The sequence below is a fragment of the Rhinolophus sinicus genome, chromosome 1 (assembly GCF_057876585.1).
Source record: "Rhinolophus sinicus isolate RSI-liver-muscle chromosome 1, RSI-T2T, whole genome shotgun sequence".
Lineage (NCBI taxonomy): Eukaryota > Metazoa > Chordata > Mammalia > Chiroptera > Rhinolophidae > Rhinolophus > Rhinolophus sinicus.
Window position 1 is genome coordinate 186,018,790 of NC_142501.1, and position 19,462 is coordinate 186,038,251.

The window sequence follows — 19,462 nt, forward strand, 5'->3', positions numbered from 1 at the left end:
GCTGAGTCTTCCAAAGTGGTCTCTACATTAAACAAATTTTCAGTATTATAATTTTAAAGGCCACTTTATGTAAATCATGCCAATAATACAGGCTTGGCAATCTGTGCTATCCCCATGGAACATGGAAGGAGGTAGAATAACAACCATTACTACATTGAAGAGTAAAAACATTTTTTTTTTGCTTACCTGAAAACTTTTCCGGTGTAGCTGCTTTAGGAATATAGGAGAAAATATGTGTTCCAATGGAAAACTATGCATTGTCTAGAATGCACCCTTCCCACTTATTTGATTCTGATTCTTTGTGAGCTGTTTAAAATTTGGTAAGGTTGTGGGCATCTATAGACATGCAAATTCTTTCTGACTGAGTGAAAATGACTCCCTCCCTCACTGTGGAAAAATCCAGGTTTGCCTCCATTATACACTGATTTCAATATTCTGCAACTCTAAGTGTGTCTGTCTTTAAATTCTCAATTGAACAGGTTATGACATCTTGCCAATTACTTCTTTAGTAATTTAGTAAAATCTTTAACACATGCTCATTTTATACCTGTATGAAAGTCATAATTTTACTTTTGAAAATTATCTGTTATCAGTAATTTTTGAGAAAACAATTAGTAACTTTTTAAAATTTGGGAGAAGTACTGATATTTACTAGTCATGCTTTCTTAGTTCTGCTGCTGGATTTAATAAGTATAGCTATTGCCCCGGAAAGGCCTCGAGTTTAGGGGACCTAAGGATAATAAAGTCCCTGACTGATCAAATCAGAGGTGAACAGTAAGCCAAGTAGATTCTCATCCATAGAATGGAGACAAAAGAGTTTCTACTTGTACTAGAGAAGGGGAGGGAGGATAGAGAGGAGAGTCTGACTAGAATGAGAGTTCTTCTTGAGCAGTACAGAAGATCTATTATCGTAGTTTCATGAATACATGACTACATCCCAAAGACAATCCTGTCCACTGCTTGTGAGTAACAGATTGCAGTAGGACAACACTTGCTCACTGCCTGACTGCCTGACAGAGCATCATTTCTATCTGTGTGTTTGCTGTGTTCACTCTTGGTTTTCAGATGAACATTATTAATCTTACCATATCCTATAACTGTGAATGCCGTGTGAATGTTCAAAATGCTAGCAGTTACATACTGTGTGAGTCCAACTATATGACATTCTGGAAAAGGCAAAACTATGGAGACAGTAAAAAAATCAGTCAGTAGATAATAAAGTTGGAGATCTCATACTTCCTGATTTCAAAGCGATGGTATCAAAATAGTGTGGTACTGACATAAAGACAGAAACGTGGACCAACGGAATGGGACAGAGAGCCCAGAAAGAAACCCTCACATATATGGTCAAGTGATTTTTGACAAGGGTACCAAGACCATTCAATGGGAAAAGGACAGTCTTTTCAACAAAGGGTGTGGAGAAAACTGGATATCTACATGCAAAAGAATGAAGTTGGATTCTTACTTTACACCATATACAAAAATTAACTCAAAATGGGTCAAAGACCTAAATAGAAGAACTAACACTATAGAATAGTTAGAAAACTTCATGACATTATATTTGACAATAATTTCTCAGATATGACACCAAAAGCACAGGCAATAAAAGAAAAAATTGATAAATTGGACTACATCAAAATTAAAGACGGTTCTTCGAAGGACACACTTACCAGAGTGAAAAGTCAGGAAATATTTACAATTCATGTATCTGATAAGGTGTTACTAGCAAGAATATATGAAGAACTCTTGCAATTCAACAGCAACAAAACAAATCACTTGATTAAAAATGAGCAAAGGACTTGGTAATATTGTAACATAAGAAAAAATGTGGGGCCGGCCCGGTGGCTCAGGCGGTTAGAGCTCCGTGCTCCTAACTCCGAAGGCTGCCGGTTCGATTCCCACATGGGCCAGTGGGCTCCCAACCACAAGGTTGCCAGTTCAATGCCTCGAGTCCCTCAAGGGATGGTGGGCTCTGCCCCCTGCAACTAAGATTGAACATGGCACCTTGAGCTGAGCTGCCGCTGAGCTCCCGGATGGCTCAGTTGGTTGGAGTATGTCCTCTCAACCACAAGGTTGCCGGTTTGACTCCCGCAAGGGATGGTGGGCTGTGCCCCCTGCAACTAGCAACAGCAACTGGACCTGGAGCTGAGCTGCGCCCTCCACAACTAAGACTGAAAGAACAACAACTTGAAGCTGAACAGAACCCTCCACAACTAAGATTGAAAAGACAACAACTTGACTTGGAGAAAAGTCCTGAAAGTGCACACTGTTCCCCAATAAAGTCCTGTTCCCCTTCCCCAATAAAATCTTAAAAAAAAAAAAAAAAAAAAAGTAAGAAGTTCTTTAAAAAAAATGTGTATATACTTGGTCTTCATCCCTGGTTCCTGACATAAGAGCTTCTAAGACCTTTGGCCTCTCCAGAATGATAAAGTTTTTTCGTACCTTCATGAGGTGACTGGGGGAGGGGGAGACTGGAAAGCTTCAGAATGGGGGCTGGTGGCCAGAGGAATCAAATCATCTAATTAGTGGCTTGGAACTTTCAGCCCCACCCCCAACCTCCAGGATGAGAAGGTCCGGAGATTCAGTTAATCATCAACGGCCAATGCTTCAATCTTGCCTATATAATGGAACTTCCATAGAATCCTAAACAACAGGGTTGGAAAGCTTCTGAGTTGAACACATCCATGTGCTGGGAGGGTGGCGCACCCCATCCCCATGGGGACAGAAGCTCCTGCACTCAGGACCCTTCCAGACCTTCTTCTATTTGCCTCTTCATCTGGTTGCTCATCTGTATCCTTTATAATAAACTGGTAAATGTAAAAAAAAAAATGCTAGCGGCCTATGACTACAATTAAACAAAAGTGAAAAGACTTGTAAAAGAGTGAAAATGTGAGAAAAATGATGTATGATATACATACATAGGGGATAAATGTGACTGATTATAAACTTCCTCTCTGCCTAGAATTTCTTCTTGAAATTTGATGCTGAAAGCATGGGTTTTCTGTTCAGATAAAGGCATAAAAGAATAAAACACATTCTGAGTCTCGTGTCCTGGGCTCACATGTAGAGAACAAAAAGTATCCCTCAGACCTCTCAATTCAAGAATACAATAAATTATTTTTTAATATTCTAAAAATAATATACATTTAACACATAGCATTCCTCGTACATATCTTGATTGTAGAACCAAACCAATATTCAGGAACATATCCTCAGACGTAGCTGAAATTTAGAGCATTAAATAACTTTTCACAAAAGGAAACTATATACAAGAACATAAAAGCTCTGGTTTCTTTATGGATGTAATTTCTCAATGGTAGAGTTTTTCTTTTATTAAAAACTTCCAGATGTATAACATGTATAGTAGTACTAAGCCATCTTGTCAAGGCTTCTACTTAAACTCCTGGGAAGTTGTCAATATGTCTGGAAGGGTTGGGGAAGTAAATTTAGGGAATACAGTTGTTTTGGTTAAACCTGTTTTGCAGCTTACAATAGCTCTGACTGGCATACACGGCCTTTCCAGCCTTCAGTACTTGGTCAGCCTTCCTATCTTTGCTGCTTTACTGATAGTTGTCTTCTCTCAAAAGGCAAAGTAACTAAAGTAGCTTTTAAAAAAAAAAGTCATTTTTCTCTTCCAGACTTCCTGGAAGTCCACAGGGTGAGACTGTGTATTAAGGAGAAAATAAATTGCTCACCAAAGCTCAATAACTTGAACTGTTGCTGTGTCATTCTATTATCTGTCCAATAGGACACTTGAGGAAGGTGTTGCACTCGGCCAAACTACTGTCCACAACTAGATACTCAAACAGTAAATAGCATTGCTGATGACAGTGGACATTCATTTTGATGGGAGCTAGAGTATTGTCTTTCAAATTTCCATTTGCAGTACTTGTTACAGTACGACTGCACTCAGATTTACACTCTCTCTCTGAAATGTACTACATATATCACTCAGGATGGGCTAGAATAATGTTAATTCCTGAAATTTTTTCTATTATTATTTAAACAAAGATGCATAATTCATATATTCTCTTTGCACTGTCAATTTAAATTTCAATACATAGACATCATGAGCGTAACATAAATAAGAATCAAATCAAGTAAGAAAATCTCAAAGATCTTAAAAGCAACTTTAATAACTTTCTCACAATATAAATTCTCTATAAATAATACAATTTGGGGATAGATATTTTTCATATACTACTTTCCAAACTAAGTATTAACTACTTTTAAACTTAAAAATCAATTGCTTTAAATAAATATATTTAAAAGGCAATGGAGTGATGTTACTTGGTGTTAAAGCCCCACATTAATGGATAGAATTAAAAAGTAAAAATACAAAGGAAGAAATTTGAAAAAAACACAAAAGACTGTCATTAAAAACAAGAATTATATTGTAACTTGAAGGCTTAAAAATAGGTGACTTTGGGGTGGCTGGTTGGCTCCGTGGTTAGAGCACAGTGCTCATAACACCCACGTCACCAGTTCGATCCCCACATGGGCCAGTGAGCTGCGCTCACCATGACTAGATTGAAAACAATGACTTGACTTGGAGCTGATGGGTCCTGGAAAGACACACTGTTCCCCAATATTTCCCAGTAAAAAATAAATAAGTGACTTTAAGAAAAAGGCTGAGGTTGATTTCCTGATGAACAGTACCCTGCTCAGTTACATAGTACATTTTCCCAGATTTCTGGTGTTACTACTATTATTACATCTCCTTTGCTGGACTAAATGACATCTAAATAACATCTCCTTTGCTGGACTACTACAATTCATTAAAGAACAATATTATACTATAGTCATTTCTAGATTCCTCTCATTTTAATAAATAATTTGACTTCCTTTATGCCTAGTAATGTTTCTAGTTACAGAATTTTGGAGATGATTTCTGTATTGACAAATATATGGTATCTCAAGATATAGCAACTGGGATCATGCTGGGGACTAAACTTACAGTAATTTTCTAACAGTATCCTACAGAGTCCTAAAATTCTCTGGAGATATCTCAGGGGCCATCAAGGGGGAGAGGGGAGGGCAGCAGAAAGAAAGAGCATATAGGGTTTGGGTCTCTGTCCCCTCTAAACCTCAAGTTCAATCAGTGTGTAACTAACATTGCATCCGATTTCTTATACCAGATTTTCTCATAAAATTTCACTTTTTAAAAAGGTTCAGCCTCTTTAAGACATGATAGAAAATGCCTGAACTATTTGATCTCCAAGATTTGTATTAGTTTTCATGTGTTTTAGCTCACAAAGTCCTTAGAGAAAATGTTTAAAAAGCACAGGGATGAGACTATTTGTGTATGTAAAGAGATAAACCACAATAAAAAGTTCTCAACCAAGTCAGGCTGACAGATCTGCATTATGACCATTATGAATTTGATAGAGAACCTTCTATGGAGAACTCTATAACAAGCCCTAGAGATACACAGATGCAAACCAGAAACCCGGCCATGGAATGCGTAAATGAGATTGGTAGACTGGACTCCTAACCCATTCCCTCAGGAAGTAGAATGCAATTATACCATGAGAACACTTGACAGTTAGCACCTGCCCAGGAGGGTCACCTCATCCTTGACCCACTTAACTCACTCCACCTCCAATGAGGTTGATAACCATCCTCAGAAAGGCAGTTATTTAAGAAGTTTGTTTCTATTCAAACTTCCTCTGCTCTGACCTTGAGCACTAATTCTTTCAGGAAAAAAAACAACTTTCAGTATTCCAAAGTTCACTGGCAAAGCCCTAGAACTTGCCATCATTTCTAGCATGTTTTAAAGTCAAAAGGTTGGTTTGTGGAAATGTTTCATCTTATGATCATATCATGTACATCTAAAACAAATGCCAGCTAGATTCTAAAGCTCCAAAGACACACATTAGAGTTTTTCATAATTCCTAGAAGGCTAATACAAACAACTTATCTTTCATAGCTGCCAGAATTGACCTAAGATACAGAAATATTGGAAAATCACTGCGTCAATTTTCCGGGCATATTTAATTCTAGCATCTTAAGGATCAAAAGTAAGAACACCATTCTGGCCTCATAATAGACTCGAAGGAGAGGCACCGATGAGATCTTTCTCTCCCATTAGCTGCTACAAGAGCAAAAAGGATGCTGGAGACAAAGATATAGTGGAGAATTCCTCCGACTCTCAAACCATTGTCCAGATTTCCATTATAATAGGAACTCTAAAATACCAGGCTTGTTAAGTATGATGGTAAAGAGATGGTGTGGGGACAGAGCGATTCCGAGAGATTAGAGGACATGGCTGACTCTTTCCCCGTTTTTACTCACCTTACATGTGAACACTTTGGTAAAGAAAGGAAAACCAGATTCTCCCCCTGCCACTGATGCAGGGCCTGGCTGGGACCCCCGTAGTAGAGGCCTCACAGCAGCGGGACGTGCCGGCCTCACCTTTCCTTGACCTACCTATAACTTAACCATAGATCACCCCCCTGCAGCTTGGGATGGGAATGTCTCCTGTCCCAGGTTCTGTTTTTAGAAAATTACCCTGAAACTTATGATTAATACCCTTAGTCTTATTGATCACAATCTCTGTGGTCTAGCATTCTTTCCAAGCTACTCTCATCCTTGTTCCTGGGTTGCTGATGCCAGAGGAGAACCACACTGCCAGAGGGAATGCTCCATGCAGACGCCTAGAACTTTCACGTAGCCTCTGGAGGAATGCCCAGGTTTTCCCTTCAATACCCCACGCCAGACTTGAGAACATGAAGGCAGTTTTTGAAGGAGTTAACCTGCTGCGTTCTCAGACCACCAATGCTTTGACAATAAACGCTCATTCTATAGCCCAACTCCTGTGTTGGTCTATTGGCTGAGTGGCACAGGCAGCACAAGCCCCGGACTCGGTTGCCCTCTGGTTTCACAACCAGGTTACTTCTAGTTAGATGCATTCAGACTCAGTATTACCATAACTCACAAACTAGAATTGACCCCAAGTCATACAGTTTACTCAGCCATTTGGCCTAAATGTGAAAATTGCATTTAAACATGTGCTGACCACATTTCAAATATAATAAAAACTTTGTGCACATAATCCAGAAGCCTAGAGCACCTAAAATCTAAATTACTAATATCCAAATGAACAAACAGTTTTTGGCATTCCTGGCAAATCAGAAAGCAATCAGACTAAAGAACACAACATGAGAAAAATAAAGAACATATTTCAACCGTCATATTATGTGGCAACAGGTTGAAATGGAGACTCGGGCTGAAATCACGTCAAAAGAATGATAGTGATTACAAATGATTTCTAGATTCTGAGAAATTACAAAACGTAAGCACAAAATCCCAAACTGATAAATTCAATTACATTTAGTTCATTATTTCTAGCTATTGAACTACCAGCCTCAAGTTCATTATCTGTGAGTTTATCTACTAAATAACTAAACTTTTTGACTAATACAAATGTAAAATTTAGTAAATTATTTTAAATATCTTAAAGCTGCTAGGTAGGACATTTTAGTTTTCAAATATAGATGGAAGAAATTACTTGCTTTCTCTAGAAATCCTGCAAACAGAAGTCAAGAAATAGAGGTCAGCTAGGAATTTAATTGAGGATGTGGAAGAACAGAGGAAGTCCCACTATTAAGCTCAGTTCCTCCTCCTTGTGGTCACAAAGGGAAGGTGCCTGCCATCTGGTGGCATTTCTTCAGGGAATCCTACCATTTAAATGACTTACAGAAGAGTCATTTGAAGGAATATATGATGCCAATGAAAAGTGCTCCGTTTTAATTGGTAAGTGATTTCCACTTACTTCTGCTTCCCACTCGTGTGCATTTCCTCCTTTTTTCAAGTGGATTTTAAAATATTTTTTAATTTTGCAAGACTGCTGGACACATCCCAAATGAAAGAGTAACTATACATGTCTAAGAATTCAGTATGCCAGTATGCAACTACCACTTCCAACACAATTTGAAACAAAAAAAAGCGTTAAATATTATGGTGCATTAAACCACTGTGTGGAACTTCACCCACGCTGGCAAACCAGGGAGGGCAGGGCAGCTTCTGTGTTTAGTGTCCCATCCTGGGTTACAGACTGCAGCCCAGGCTGACTCAGTCATTGTTTTCACGTTCTCAGCTTCCAACAAAGCACCAAGTAATGTTCATCAAGTGGAAGGATAGAATAAAAACACTTTTTCATTATGTGTTTTGGATGGTTTCCACTCAAGGTAACACAGATTGATGTTATTTTGATGAATGTCTAGTAAGGTTCCCTTGCAACAGAAAATGCCTCCATGGACTGCAAAACAGTCCTGATTCTGGCATATTTTCCCATCAGCCTCCCATTTACCTAATCTTGTTAATAAAAGAATGCCCTCGTTCTCCATTCCTAGACCTAACTTTGACTTCAAATGCTTTTGTTTTTTGTTAATGTCATGTAGTTGATTTTGCAGTTACAAACCAATCAGAAGCAGTGGGATATTATGACCCTGAGAAGTTATTTGAACTTGTACATTCTTCCAATGAGCTAGAAAGAATTAACACCTATGCAGAATTTATGCCCTTCTTTTAAATAATTTCCAGCTCATGGAAAAACAGAATTACTAAGGTAAGAAAAAGAACGTTTGAAAAATTAGCTTATTAATAACTTTTAGACAAGAGAAAGAGAAGGTAAGAAGAACACTGCTTCAAAAGGCAATTTTCCCCCGGTTCTTTGGCTGGCAGGGCATTTTGCAAGCTGTCACTACTGGATCAACTGAAAGTGTTATACCCAAACTGTTGTACTTATTATGACTGAAACCATTTACTATGAACGCTTTGAGGCACTTGGATGTCACATTGTGTTGTTCAGCCTTACAAGAAGAGGAGATTGCCTGTTATTCTCATTTAAGTAACATTTATAGCATTTTAGTTTGCTTTCTTTCTGCAATCCTTTCTGACTATTGTTTATCTCAGATAATTGAAAATCTACACATTATTACACCCTAACTAGATGCACTCTTTCCATTCATTGTGCTGTTGGTTAGGAATAATATACAACAATAGTGGAAAACCATGTTAGTGGGTAATACGAGTTTTACATGATGAAGTAAATTTATGCTAGCAAGGTAATTTAAAGATCTTTTCATACAATGGGAAAGGATACACAACCTTAAAGATACAGTTAACATTTATTTCCACCCCAAATTTAGAAGATGCCACAAAGCCCGTAACCAGAGGCTATTATCACTCACATTTATGAATCAGACGGACTTTACGTGGCTACATTTATTCTTATTTCGTATACATTTTCGCAGACTTGAAGGTATATAAGGACCTCAGAAATCATGTGGTGTATCGTTTTTATCTCTATCAAACTTGCCAAGCAGATGACTAGCTGTGCTACATTTCATCATTATCAGTGAATGTAGAAAAGCCAGGTCCAGGTCCACTGGCACTGTTCAGTACCATCAGGCAGGAAGTTTCAAATCTTATCCAACACAAATCTCACTGTTTCCAGGAGAAAGGTAGAAGAATAAATTACATCCTGTCTGTCACAACATATATTTTACCCCACAGGAAATCAATGTTTATTAAAGTGGGAGATTGGGGAACTAGTTCCTTTAGGAAAGGAAACTGAGAGATGCAAACAGACCCCCAGGCAGGAGCCCAGGGCAGCATTTTTCAAGCTCTAATCTGGGACATTCCATTCTCTGCTCAGGCATGGCCTCAAGCCACTCTCTTAGGTGGCCTGCTAGGCCCCACCCACTGTCCCGAGCAGCCCCTCCAGGCCTCACGTTGGCCTGGGCCCCCAGCACCTGCCCTTGGCCTGTGGAGGCCTCCCATCACTGCCAACGTCCAACTTCCGCTCCTTTACTGGCCCCTTCTCGCTTGGAGGCCCAGTGGGTCCTCTCCGCTGGGCCTTCAGGAATATGTCTTTGTCAGTCTCCTCACCCATTGTCTGGCGGAAATACTCAGCTTCCTCCTTCTCCTATTGACCTGCCCCCTCTGCCTCTGGGAGGGCCCCAGGCTCCCTGGCATTGCTGTCCCCATCAGCCTCTGCTCCTGCCCGCTTTATGCCCTCCAGGCTCTTGTTCTTGTGGGCCTGTCGCTGCTCCTGCTTGCAGTGGACATTCTGGGCCTGCCTCTGGGCCTCAAGCTGTAGCTTCTCCTCCTTGGCAGCCAGGATAGCCCACCATTTCTTCCATCTCAGTTTACTAAACTGTGGAACAACATGTTCCCCCCTCCCTGACGCCCTCCTGGATCTTAATAAGCTACAGTGTCATCCGAGGCCCAATCTCAGTGAGCCCAACCGTGCTCTGCTGGGCCATGACCAGCGACAGCCTGGGACAGCTCCATAATGTGTTCACCATCCGGCTGTGCCTCATTCGCCAATAGCCCTGCGCCTGAAGCCAGCAGTTCACTGATGTCCTGCAGGCGGCTCATGTTGGGGAACTTCTTCTGGAGAAGTTTCTTCGTCTGGCAACTTGCTCCCACGGGAACACCTTTGATGCTATCCTGGCGGAAATCCAGCTCTTGGGAGTTGGGGTTGTAGTTGATGAGTAGGCAGCCTTGATGGTGTTCAGGTTCACCTTGTGCATGCTGATGGAGGGGAACAGGTTCTGAAACACGGTGGCCATGAGCCTCATGTGCACGCCAGGAGGCCAAGTGGCCAAGCTGCTGAGCACCAGAGGGGCGAGCGGGTGAACTGCTGCTCACGCATGCAGTGCGTGCACAGCGTGCACTTGTTGATCCCAAAGGTCAGGTGGGGCCTACTGGGAGGTGCATCAGCTTAAAGTAGATATTGGTCTCCGTTTTGCTCAAGATCGGGAAATGTGTGACCCCACGCGGCGCAGCCACTGCTACACAATCCTTTAGAGAATTTTTCTTGCATACTTGCAGGCCGACGGCAGTGGCGGCTCTATGACCCACCGTAAGTCCAGGCTGAGCTGCCAGACGCCATGAACCGTGCTGCCCAGACAAAAACAAGTGGGGCTATGCAGGGTAGGCCTTAGAGGTTGTGGAGCTGCACCGGGGTGCGCCAGCGCTTCTGTGCCTGGACCGCCCCGACTGACTCTTGCAGCCATTTTCTCCACAAAGCCCCTTCTGCCCGCCACTTCCGGTGCAGCGCCCAACCCCTTATACCTACATTAAAGCCACATTTTTTGTTTCAGTTGTGTATCAGTGCAGGTAAACTAGGTGTCTATGTACTTTCACCTGACCATAAATTCTTTTGGAAAGCCAAAAGCCAGGTAAGGCTATGCCAATTAGCTTTTCCCCCTTTGCTACAGCTTTATCTGTAATCAGAAGTCAGATTTTCTCATATGATTTTCTCCTACTGTGAATGTCTTCTTTCCCCAGAGAAAAGAAAAAGAAATCCTTAGTATTTACATGGAAGAACTTTTGGTCACGTGCTCCAAATCACACTGTTCTCTTCCTTGGCTGCACTTGTCACACCGGTAAATTCTTGTCAAATTTAAATAAATGTCTGTCATCCTCATTGAAATGTAAGCTCCATGAGGACAGATACCAAGTCTGCCTTGTTCATCAGTATATTCCAACTCTCTATTGATATTTGGCACACAGAAGGCTCTTTATACCTGGAGAACTGACAAATGCCCTTCAAAATCATTCTAGTCCAACAATCCTATTTTGGGGATATGAAAATAGAGTCTATAAAAGTCATTCTTAGAAGTGACTTGCCCCAGATTGTATAACATGTTAATGACAAAGACAGGATTAGAATTCTGGATTCTTTATTGCCCATTCACATTCTCTGCCCATTACACCACAGAGGTTCGTATTCCTAATACCCTAGGCAGGCAACACTACTGATGAGTAAGGCACCAAAACCTTTGTTATCTAAACATCATTTGGTTGGCTGCCTGGTTCCCAGTGTTCTGTATCAACTGGAACATAGAAACCCTCCCATAAATATGCCTGGTTTATATATACTTTATGTAAGACTCCAAGAACAGAACCCAAAATGGAATTCTACAGCCAGAGCAAAGAGCCAATTTATTCTCAAATAGGAGGGTCAAGTTTTACAGAGACCAAGCCACATATGCCACCTGAATTTCTATGGTTCAGCCGCTGCTAAATCAAATATTCTGCTAAACACAGCTCCAACTTTATGGTTTTTAAATTTTATTTTGGGGTTTCTTTAAAGCAAATATTCAAAAAAAATAGAACTTTGCTTCAGCATATGAAAAAAGTAAATGTGAATTTTCAGGGGTGAGGAAGGTGCTCTAAAATTGGATTGTGCCCAAGTCTATAAATTTATTTTTAAAATCTTTAAATTACACACTTAAACTGGGTAAATATATAAATTATACTTCAAGAAACCTGTTAAAAATAAGTGTGAAAATGAGTCAGCTAGTTAAAGTATTTCTTTTTGCAAACATCTGGTATCAAAACTGTAAAGACATTCTTATATATCCCCACATTCTTTTAAGCCCAGGTTTTATCTACTTCAATCACGGTTTACCTACAAGGTCAAAAGTTTTTCCTGCAATTTTGGTAAAAATAATTTAGTAGGTTAATGTAAATATCTTGGTGTAGCACCAATAGATACTGCATTCTTTGATTGATTATCCGCATGAATGATCTACAGATATATTTGTTTAATGAAGCACAGTGTTCAAGTGCAAAACCTGTCATTAACCAGCCTTTGGGTTTTGAGCAAGTTATACACACATCTCCAGACCTCAGTTTTCCCACCTATATCACATGTCCCTGTAGACCAGATAAGAGTTAAGCAGCACATAATATAATAAAAAGAATAGTAATTGTTATCATCTAATGAATAGCCACCAATACGCCAGACTGTTTAAATTCTCATACTATGAGGAAGTTATTATTAGCTACTTTTTTGAAGATGAGGAAACCGGAATTTCCTCATAGAGTTCATTAGTTTGACCAAGGTCACATAGTTATTTAGTAGCAGACCCAGAATTCCAATCCAAAACTGTCCAACTCCAAAGCCTATACTCATTCTCTATTCTTCATTAGGCTGGACTTTCGATTCTGTCAGATGTGAGTATGAATCCTGACTTTGCCTTTATTTACTATGTTAAGTTAGTCACCTTCTCTGAGTCCAGTTACCTCATCTATAAAATGAAATCACTAATATTTAACTCACAGGGTTGTTGTGAACATTAAATGAGAGAGTGCTTACCCTACAATTAGAAACTATTCAATAATAGTCTTTTGCCTCCCTCTCCCACACAAGTTCCTTGCTGTGTTTTTAAAAAATCTATAAAGTCTATGATTTCCTTATAGCCTACCTGGATAAACCTTACTGGGACTGAGTTCTATCAAAAGCAATTAAAGTGAACACAAACAACACAGCATTAGTCCTTTGCTATCAGTCCTTGGCTCTGTGACGGGTACTGTCAACAAGAGTGTCAACTTCAAGGGGTGGGCATCTGTCCACAGGAACTGAGCAAGCTGAGGTCACAGACTTGTCTCATTCTGCCCTACAAACAGATGTCTGGGTGACAACTCTTAGTCACTGCAAACCAGGGTTAGAGCCAAACCAGGTGGGAAGTGCTATATCTCCTTTCTAATCCTCTTGGCCAGCCCATTCATTCCCTAAAACACTACTCCACTGACTATCATTCAAAATAACTAGTTTTCCCCCAGGATACTATTTTCAACATAACGCTTTTATTTCAAGGATGTCTAATTATTCTACAAGCAGAAAAGAGTATTTCTATAATAGTGATTTGTCAGCAAGAAACCTGTTTGATTCTGTGCATTGAATGTGCACCTTCAAATATTTACTTCTCAAGTAACCTGGTGAAAACTGATGTAATGTGGAGCTCTAGTGGTGGCAAGAAAGTAAAGCAGCCATTAGTGAGAGCCAACAAAAAAGCCAAAGAACTCACCATTGATATTATTAATTTATTTGTTATCATGGTGAAATCACCATTTGTTATTCAATTAATATGTTAAGAAGAAAAATAGTTCCAACTGACCTTCCAAGATAATGTAAGGTAAACTCGAAATGTGATAACTTTCAGATTACAAATTAGACCTCAACAATTAGCCTACATCAAACATGAAGCAGTTAAATCCAGAAAAAACAGTGTTGTAGTTATCACTTTTCTACTTTTTACTGAGTTCACTAAGAATCCTGTTAATTAAACATTAGTTATTTTCCACACAGCTACCAAGAATACTGTATAGAGAAAATGCTAGACTCTTACGTGGTATGATCAGTGAAGTCCTATACCAACTGTCCTGGGAATTTAAATAATCCCTACAAGCTGATGAGGTTGTTGCCAGTTAATTCCTGTGCTAGAAAAGTGCCTTCCTTGAATTTTTGACTTCTGAGGTCTTTCCCAGCTTAAAACAACCAAGAATGAAACCTACAATGTCAAACATTAACTCTTTGTTTTCCTGTTACCTAATGTATATGCCTTCTCAATTGAAAGGGCTTGCTTCATTTAAAAAAAAAATACAGCTCCATTATTATCAGCAATGTAGCAGAAGACAAATAGTACAACTTTTATGATGTACAACTGGGAGTTGACATTTAAGATGTCTAAACATGGTGCCTTGTTTAGCTGTGTTATTGGGAGGAAAAAACAAGTTATTGTGAGAAAAATAGTTCAGAATATGAAAAAATACAGGAACTAGCCTTTCCATATATAAGTATGTTCCTGAACATTACAGAAAACGTAGAAGACTCACTTTTCCACAAGAGATGGTAAGAGAAATTAAATTTTCATAAATTAACATTTATCCGAAATAAAAGTCTCGACTCCTGGGAGTTTTTCATGGCTTTTATCAGTGAATCCACTAGAGGTTTTTCAATGGACATATTCCAAGGGCTTCTAAATTGTTAGATCTACAGATGACTATCAAGTCTCAGAGGTATGAAGGAAGACTTATTGATTACCTAGGGGTTTTATTCATTAATGTCTCTCTTTTCCATCCTTCTACTAATATGCTGTCATTCATATGGTTCACTAAAGCTGCACAGAAAAATGGTAAAAATATAACAGCCTTTTCTGAGAGGTCATTGAGAATGCAGTAGTTTGCAATGGGAAGCTCAAGATAAAGAACTAATTTCCTTTAGCTATAGGATAGGAGAGAGAACCTACAATGTATTTTGATAGAAAAGAATAAAAGCAGGAGAGGAAATTAAGGTGGTTTAGTAACATAATCATATGTCAAAAGGAACAAACGGAAACCTGTACTAATCCAACATTAGCCACCAGAGACTTTGGAATCTAACGTGTTCTGCAGTCCTTTTCACCTTAGACATTAAAACTGAATAAAATTAAAGAATACTTTTCAATCTGTGAATCTAAGAACTTCATCTTTGTATATCATCTTGCCTCTATTTTCCTTGGCGATTATCTCTCTCTCTTTTGCTTTCCCATAACAGACCTTGGTATGTTGCTTAAAATAATATTTGGAGCTTTATTTGCCATTCTTTTGACTGAGACATGTTGATTTTATTAAAGTAAGTTGGGTCTGCATTGTTTCTTTACTATTATTACAGGTAGACTTGACAGACACAGGACTTTTGTTTTAAAATGTTCTGCTATGGAGCAAACCTTGTTAAATAAGTTCCATTTTACCTGCTGGGCAGTTGCATTCTGAAGGTGCTTCTCTTGCGATTCTTATTTTAGCCATATGTTCATAGGATTTCTGCAGGGGGGGAAAAAAAGACATATTAAGAATCATCAGTAGCATGGTAAAAAAACAAAAAAAATGGGTTCTTTAGGGACTCTGGCCATATGCTTGATTTACCAGCATTTGATAACCTGCATAACTAAAGTTTACATATGTACTTGGACTTTAATCGAAAGGTAGCATTACCCAAGCCCTAAAAAAAGAAAATGACCATTGACATAATATCAAGCCTGCTGGACTTACATAACATCTTTCTTCTACTACCTTCACCCTCTCTCAGCTCAAGCATATGCAATCAGTGCAAACACCTGGCATTAACATGCTGCAGTTCTAGGTAAGCTACGGGTTTTGAAACAGTCAATATTTTATACATGAAGGTCAACTGCTAATCATGTTGTGCTGCAACTACTGCCAAACAGCCTCTCTATTGGGAGAGCAAGTTCCAGAAAACCCCCCTCCTAACTCTAATCTAAAGCTGCCCCTGGTTTTGATAAACATAATGCACATTCCTTTCAACTCTCAAGTCCAATGGCTCTGCATTCATAAACACCCCTGGAACTGCATCTTTTACAAAAAAATTAAGCTACTATTTTTTTCTTTTTAAACATTTAATATGAAAACATTCAATGTGGGAAATGACTGAAGTTAAATCACATTTAGGGTTATTTTACTTTTACGAGTGGTTATCATTTGTATGTTAAAAACACCTATGGCCCTAACCTTCTTAGAACATATGAAGGACATAACAGATGTTATCTATTGGAGGAATGGTCTCCACAAAACTGGAAAAGATTCACGTGTGATTCTGGGAAAGTAAAAGGAGATAAAATACCACCCTGCCATTCTGGCCACCCTTCCCCCTTTTAGACAGACTTCCGTATAAACATAACATGCAAACATTCAGAAGAGTGAGGGAAGATGATACAGACAGAGGGTAATATCAAAGGATATGCATATACAAATGTGCGATACAATGAGATGGTCGCCTAGCATATGCACACACAGCCACATCAAGAATGCGGACAGTAAGGGTAGAGGCTGGTCGTGTACACAGAATACCGCCTGTGCAAAATGTTATCCACATGCAAAATACCCCAGCCTTTCACACCTGAGCCAGAAGTCGCTCCACTTTCTCTTGCACCACTGCTTTCAGCTGATCCAGGCAATCAGGAAGCAGATGGATGGAAGGGTCCCCTTTGGCGGATTCGAGAGCGGCGATCCTCGCCTGGAGGTCGTTGGTTTTCACGCCCAGGTACAGACAAGACATTACGGCCACCACTGACAGGAGGGCCGCCAAAGCTGCGCATGGGGGCACGGTCCGGGCACATCGCTGCCCGGCGGGGTTCGGGTCCTCGGAGCCTGGCTCCAGGGCGCCTCCTTTCCCCGCAGGCTTCTTCAGCAGCATCGTGGCGGGGTCGGCTGCCTCGGCTTCGCCTCCCACCCTCTACCACTTCCAATAATCTTAAAAGGAAAGAAAAAGGACGATTCCTCCAAAGTTCAGTCCCGGTGGCCACACAACTAGTTGGCAGAGTGGGAGCCGGGGCTCGGAGACGGACCCCTACTCTCCTCAGCGCCTAGAACAGCAGTCGTGGACCGTCCTGCGCCTTCTTCCCTCCTAGCTAGGGGTGAAAAGGACCCTCAGTCCGGGGACTGGTGGCAGTAAGGTAAAAACCGGAATGAAACCCACCCAGATGGCCCTGCTGGCCCCCCAAGAGGAAGACACCTCTTCCGAGGTCCCCGCGAGCGGCCGCGCAGGGGGCCTGGGGCCAGCGGGCGAGAGAGCTGCTGGGGTCGCCGCTCGCCTCGTCCGGGAGTGCGGACCTGTTGCGTCTGTTAGTTCGCCTTATTTCTACCTAGTCGGTGTTTTTCTGCACGCCGACCTGTTTCCCACCTGGACTCGGTTCCAGGCAAAACGGCTGAGAGAAGGCGGGAGCGCAGCGCTAAAAGGGTGGCTGAGCGAGAGAGGAGAGAGGAAACGAAATAACCCAGGAGCAAAAGCAAGCAGCGAAGCCGATGTCACGACTGCCCCAAGGTTCTCCGCAGCCTCGCGCGTGCGAGCCTTAAATACCCTTCGGGATGCTAGTCTGTGAGTGTGTGAGTGCGCGCGCGCCCGGAGCCGACGTCCCGCCTCCGCCCCCTCCCGCCTCGGCTTCGGGCCGGCGGCCCCGCCGCAGCGCGTCCCCCTCCTAAGCCCGACCGAAGCCTGCCTCATTATCCTAATATATTCACCTTCGCCCGGCCCGCTCCGGCCCCAGACCCCCTTGGGTTGGGGAGCTGAGCAGGAGGCCTATATTAGCATAATATATGCAAATCGAGCTGCCGCCGTGATTGGAGAGGAGCTTGACGACTCCGCCCCCTCCATAGAGTAACTTCAGCGTCCCCGAAGGCCACTTCTCCCGCCCAGGCCAGGGGCCGAAGTGGGGCTGTTGTGGACTAGGCGGCAACTCTGGTTTGGACTGACTCGGCCCAGCGCCCTCTCTTTATCGCGGTTAAATCTGGAGAAACGGCCTCCAGGAGGGAAGAAGTGGAGCAGAAAGCTCCAGCTCCCCAGATCTTCACTCAAAAGCAGCGGCGGGAGCTCTTGGGATCTCGCTCTGGGCAGCCTTTCTCCCTCCTCCTTCACTTTTCCACATGCCCAGAGGCAAAGGGTCTGGCTGACGCCCGAGGTACATTTCCCCACTTCCCTTCTCTTCCCACGGCCGCTGCAGATTCTCCGCCTACGGAAGTTTTTTCTCCCCTCCCCCAGTTTCCTTCTGTCTTGACGGGGCCGAGTCTCCTCCCCGCTTCGTGTTCCTAGTCTGTACTAGGGTGCTAATGCGTTTTCCTGATTCCCTGTTTTGTGGGATTGAAAAAGGGAGTGTTGAGGTACACATTTCTCAGGATTTAGGAAAGGACTGAAGAATGAGGTCAATTTTTCCTCTTACCTGACTCTCCTCATACTGCTCCCTCTGGATCAAATTACGAGTTCTCTAATGGGATTTTTGTAAGTAGGTAACAAGTAGCATTCTACATCTAATTGACTTTGGGGGGGGAAAAATCCCACCTCTTAGTCCAACGAGTTTCTTCTTATGCCCTCCTCCCCACAAGAAATACCATATATTTTTCTTATCCTTCTTAATCAAGCTAACCTCAAGTTTTGCTCGTCAGTGTAAACAACCAGCAAAATACTGCGCTAAAATGACCTTTCACATACGTCAACACATATTGCTAGGTATGAAACAGGGTAAAAATGTTTCAACGTCTGCTGATGGAAGATACAAGAATGAAAACAATTAGGGGATGAAACAGATACAACATTGGAGGAAACCTCAGTGAATTTTGCTATAAAATCAAAAGTGAATTCCTTATATTTGTATTACACAGTCGCTGTGCTTTCAAAGGGTGGTCTATACCAACAACATCTGCATTATCTGAGAATTTATACAAAATTTAAATTCTGGGCCCCACCCCACATCTATTGAATCAGCAACTACTGCTATTACTGAATCAGAAATACAACAATCTGTGTCTTCGAAAGTCTTCCTAACGATTTTGATGCACACGAAATGTTTGAGAACACTGGTGTAACACTTCACAAAATATTTTCAAATACATTTTTCAAACGTGAACCTCATGAGCCTGTGATGAAAGTATTGGCCCCATTTTATGTATTAGGAAACAATTTTCAAGTCACTTGTAATTGTGATTAAATGTGTTTCCAATAATAGCACCCAAGGAATAGGTACAAATTTTTCATATGTCAACTCTGATTTTTCAATTACGTCTCTAACCATTCCTTAGCCTCCTTTGCAGGCTTTTCCTCTGCCTGTCCTCTCAATGTTGGCACTCCTCAGGTCTCTTATCTTACTCCATCTTCTAACTGTACACTGTCTCC

General features: G+C 41.2%; 1 protein-coding gene and 1 pseudogene across 1 annotated transcript in view; both read right to left on the minus strand.

The window, feature by feature from the left end:
- The window catches only part of COL25A1 (collagen type XXV alpha 1 chain), a 437,107-nt gene extending 419,273 nt beyond the window's left edge, over positions 1 to 17,834 (minus strand). Inside the window, exons 1-2 of the mRNA XM_088792400.1 lie at positions 16,697 to 17,834; positions 15,534 to 15,603 (exon numbers count right to left, since the gene is read on the minus strand). Of these exons, the coding sequence (XP_088648526.1) occupies positions 15,534 to 15,603; positions 16,697 to 16,993 (367 nt within the window). The 5' untranslated portion in view covers positions 16,994 to 17,834. The remainder of the gene's footprint in view (positions 1 to 15,533; positions 15,604 to 16,696) is intronic.
- Positions 9,670 to 11,435, minus strand: LOC141568449 (suppressor of SWI4 1 homolog pseudogene; annotated as a pseudogene).
- Positions 17,835 to 19,462: the final 1,628 nt, after the last annotated feature.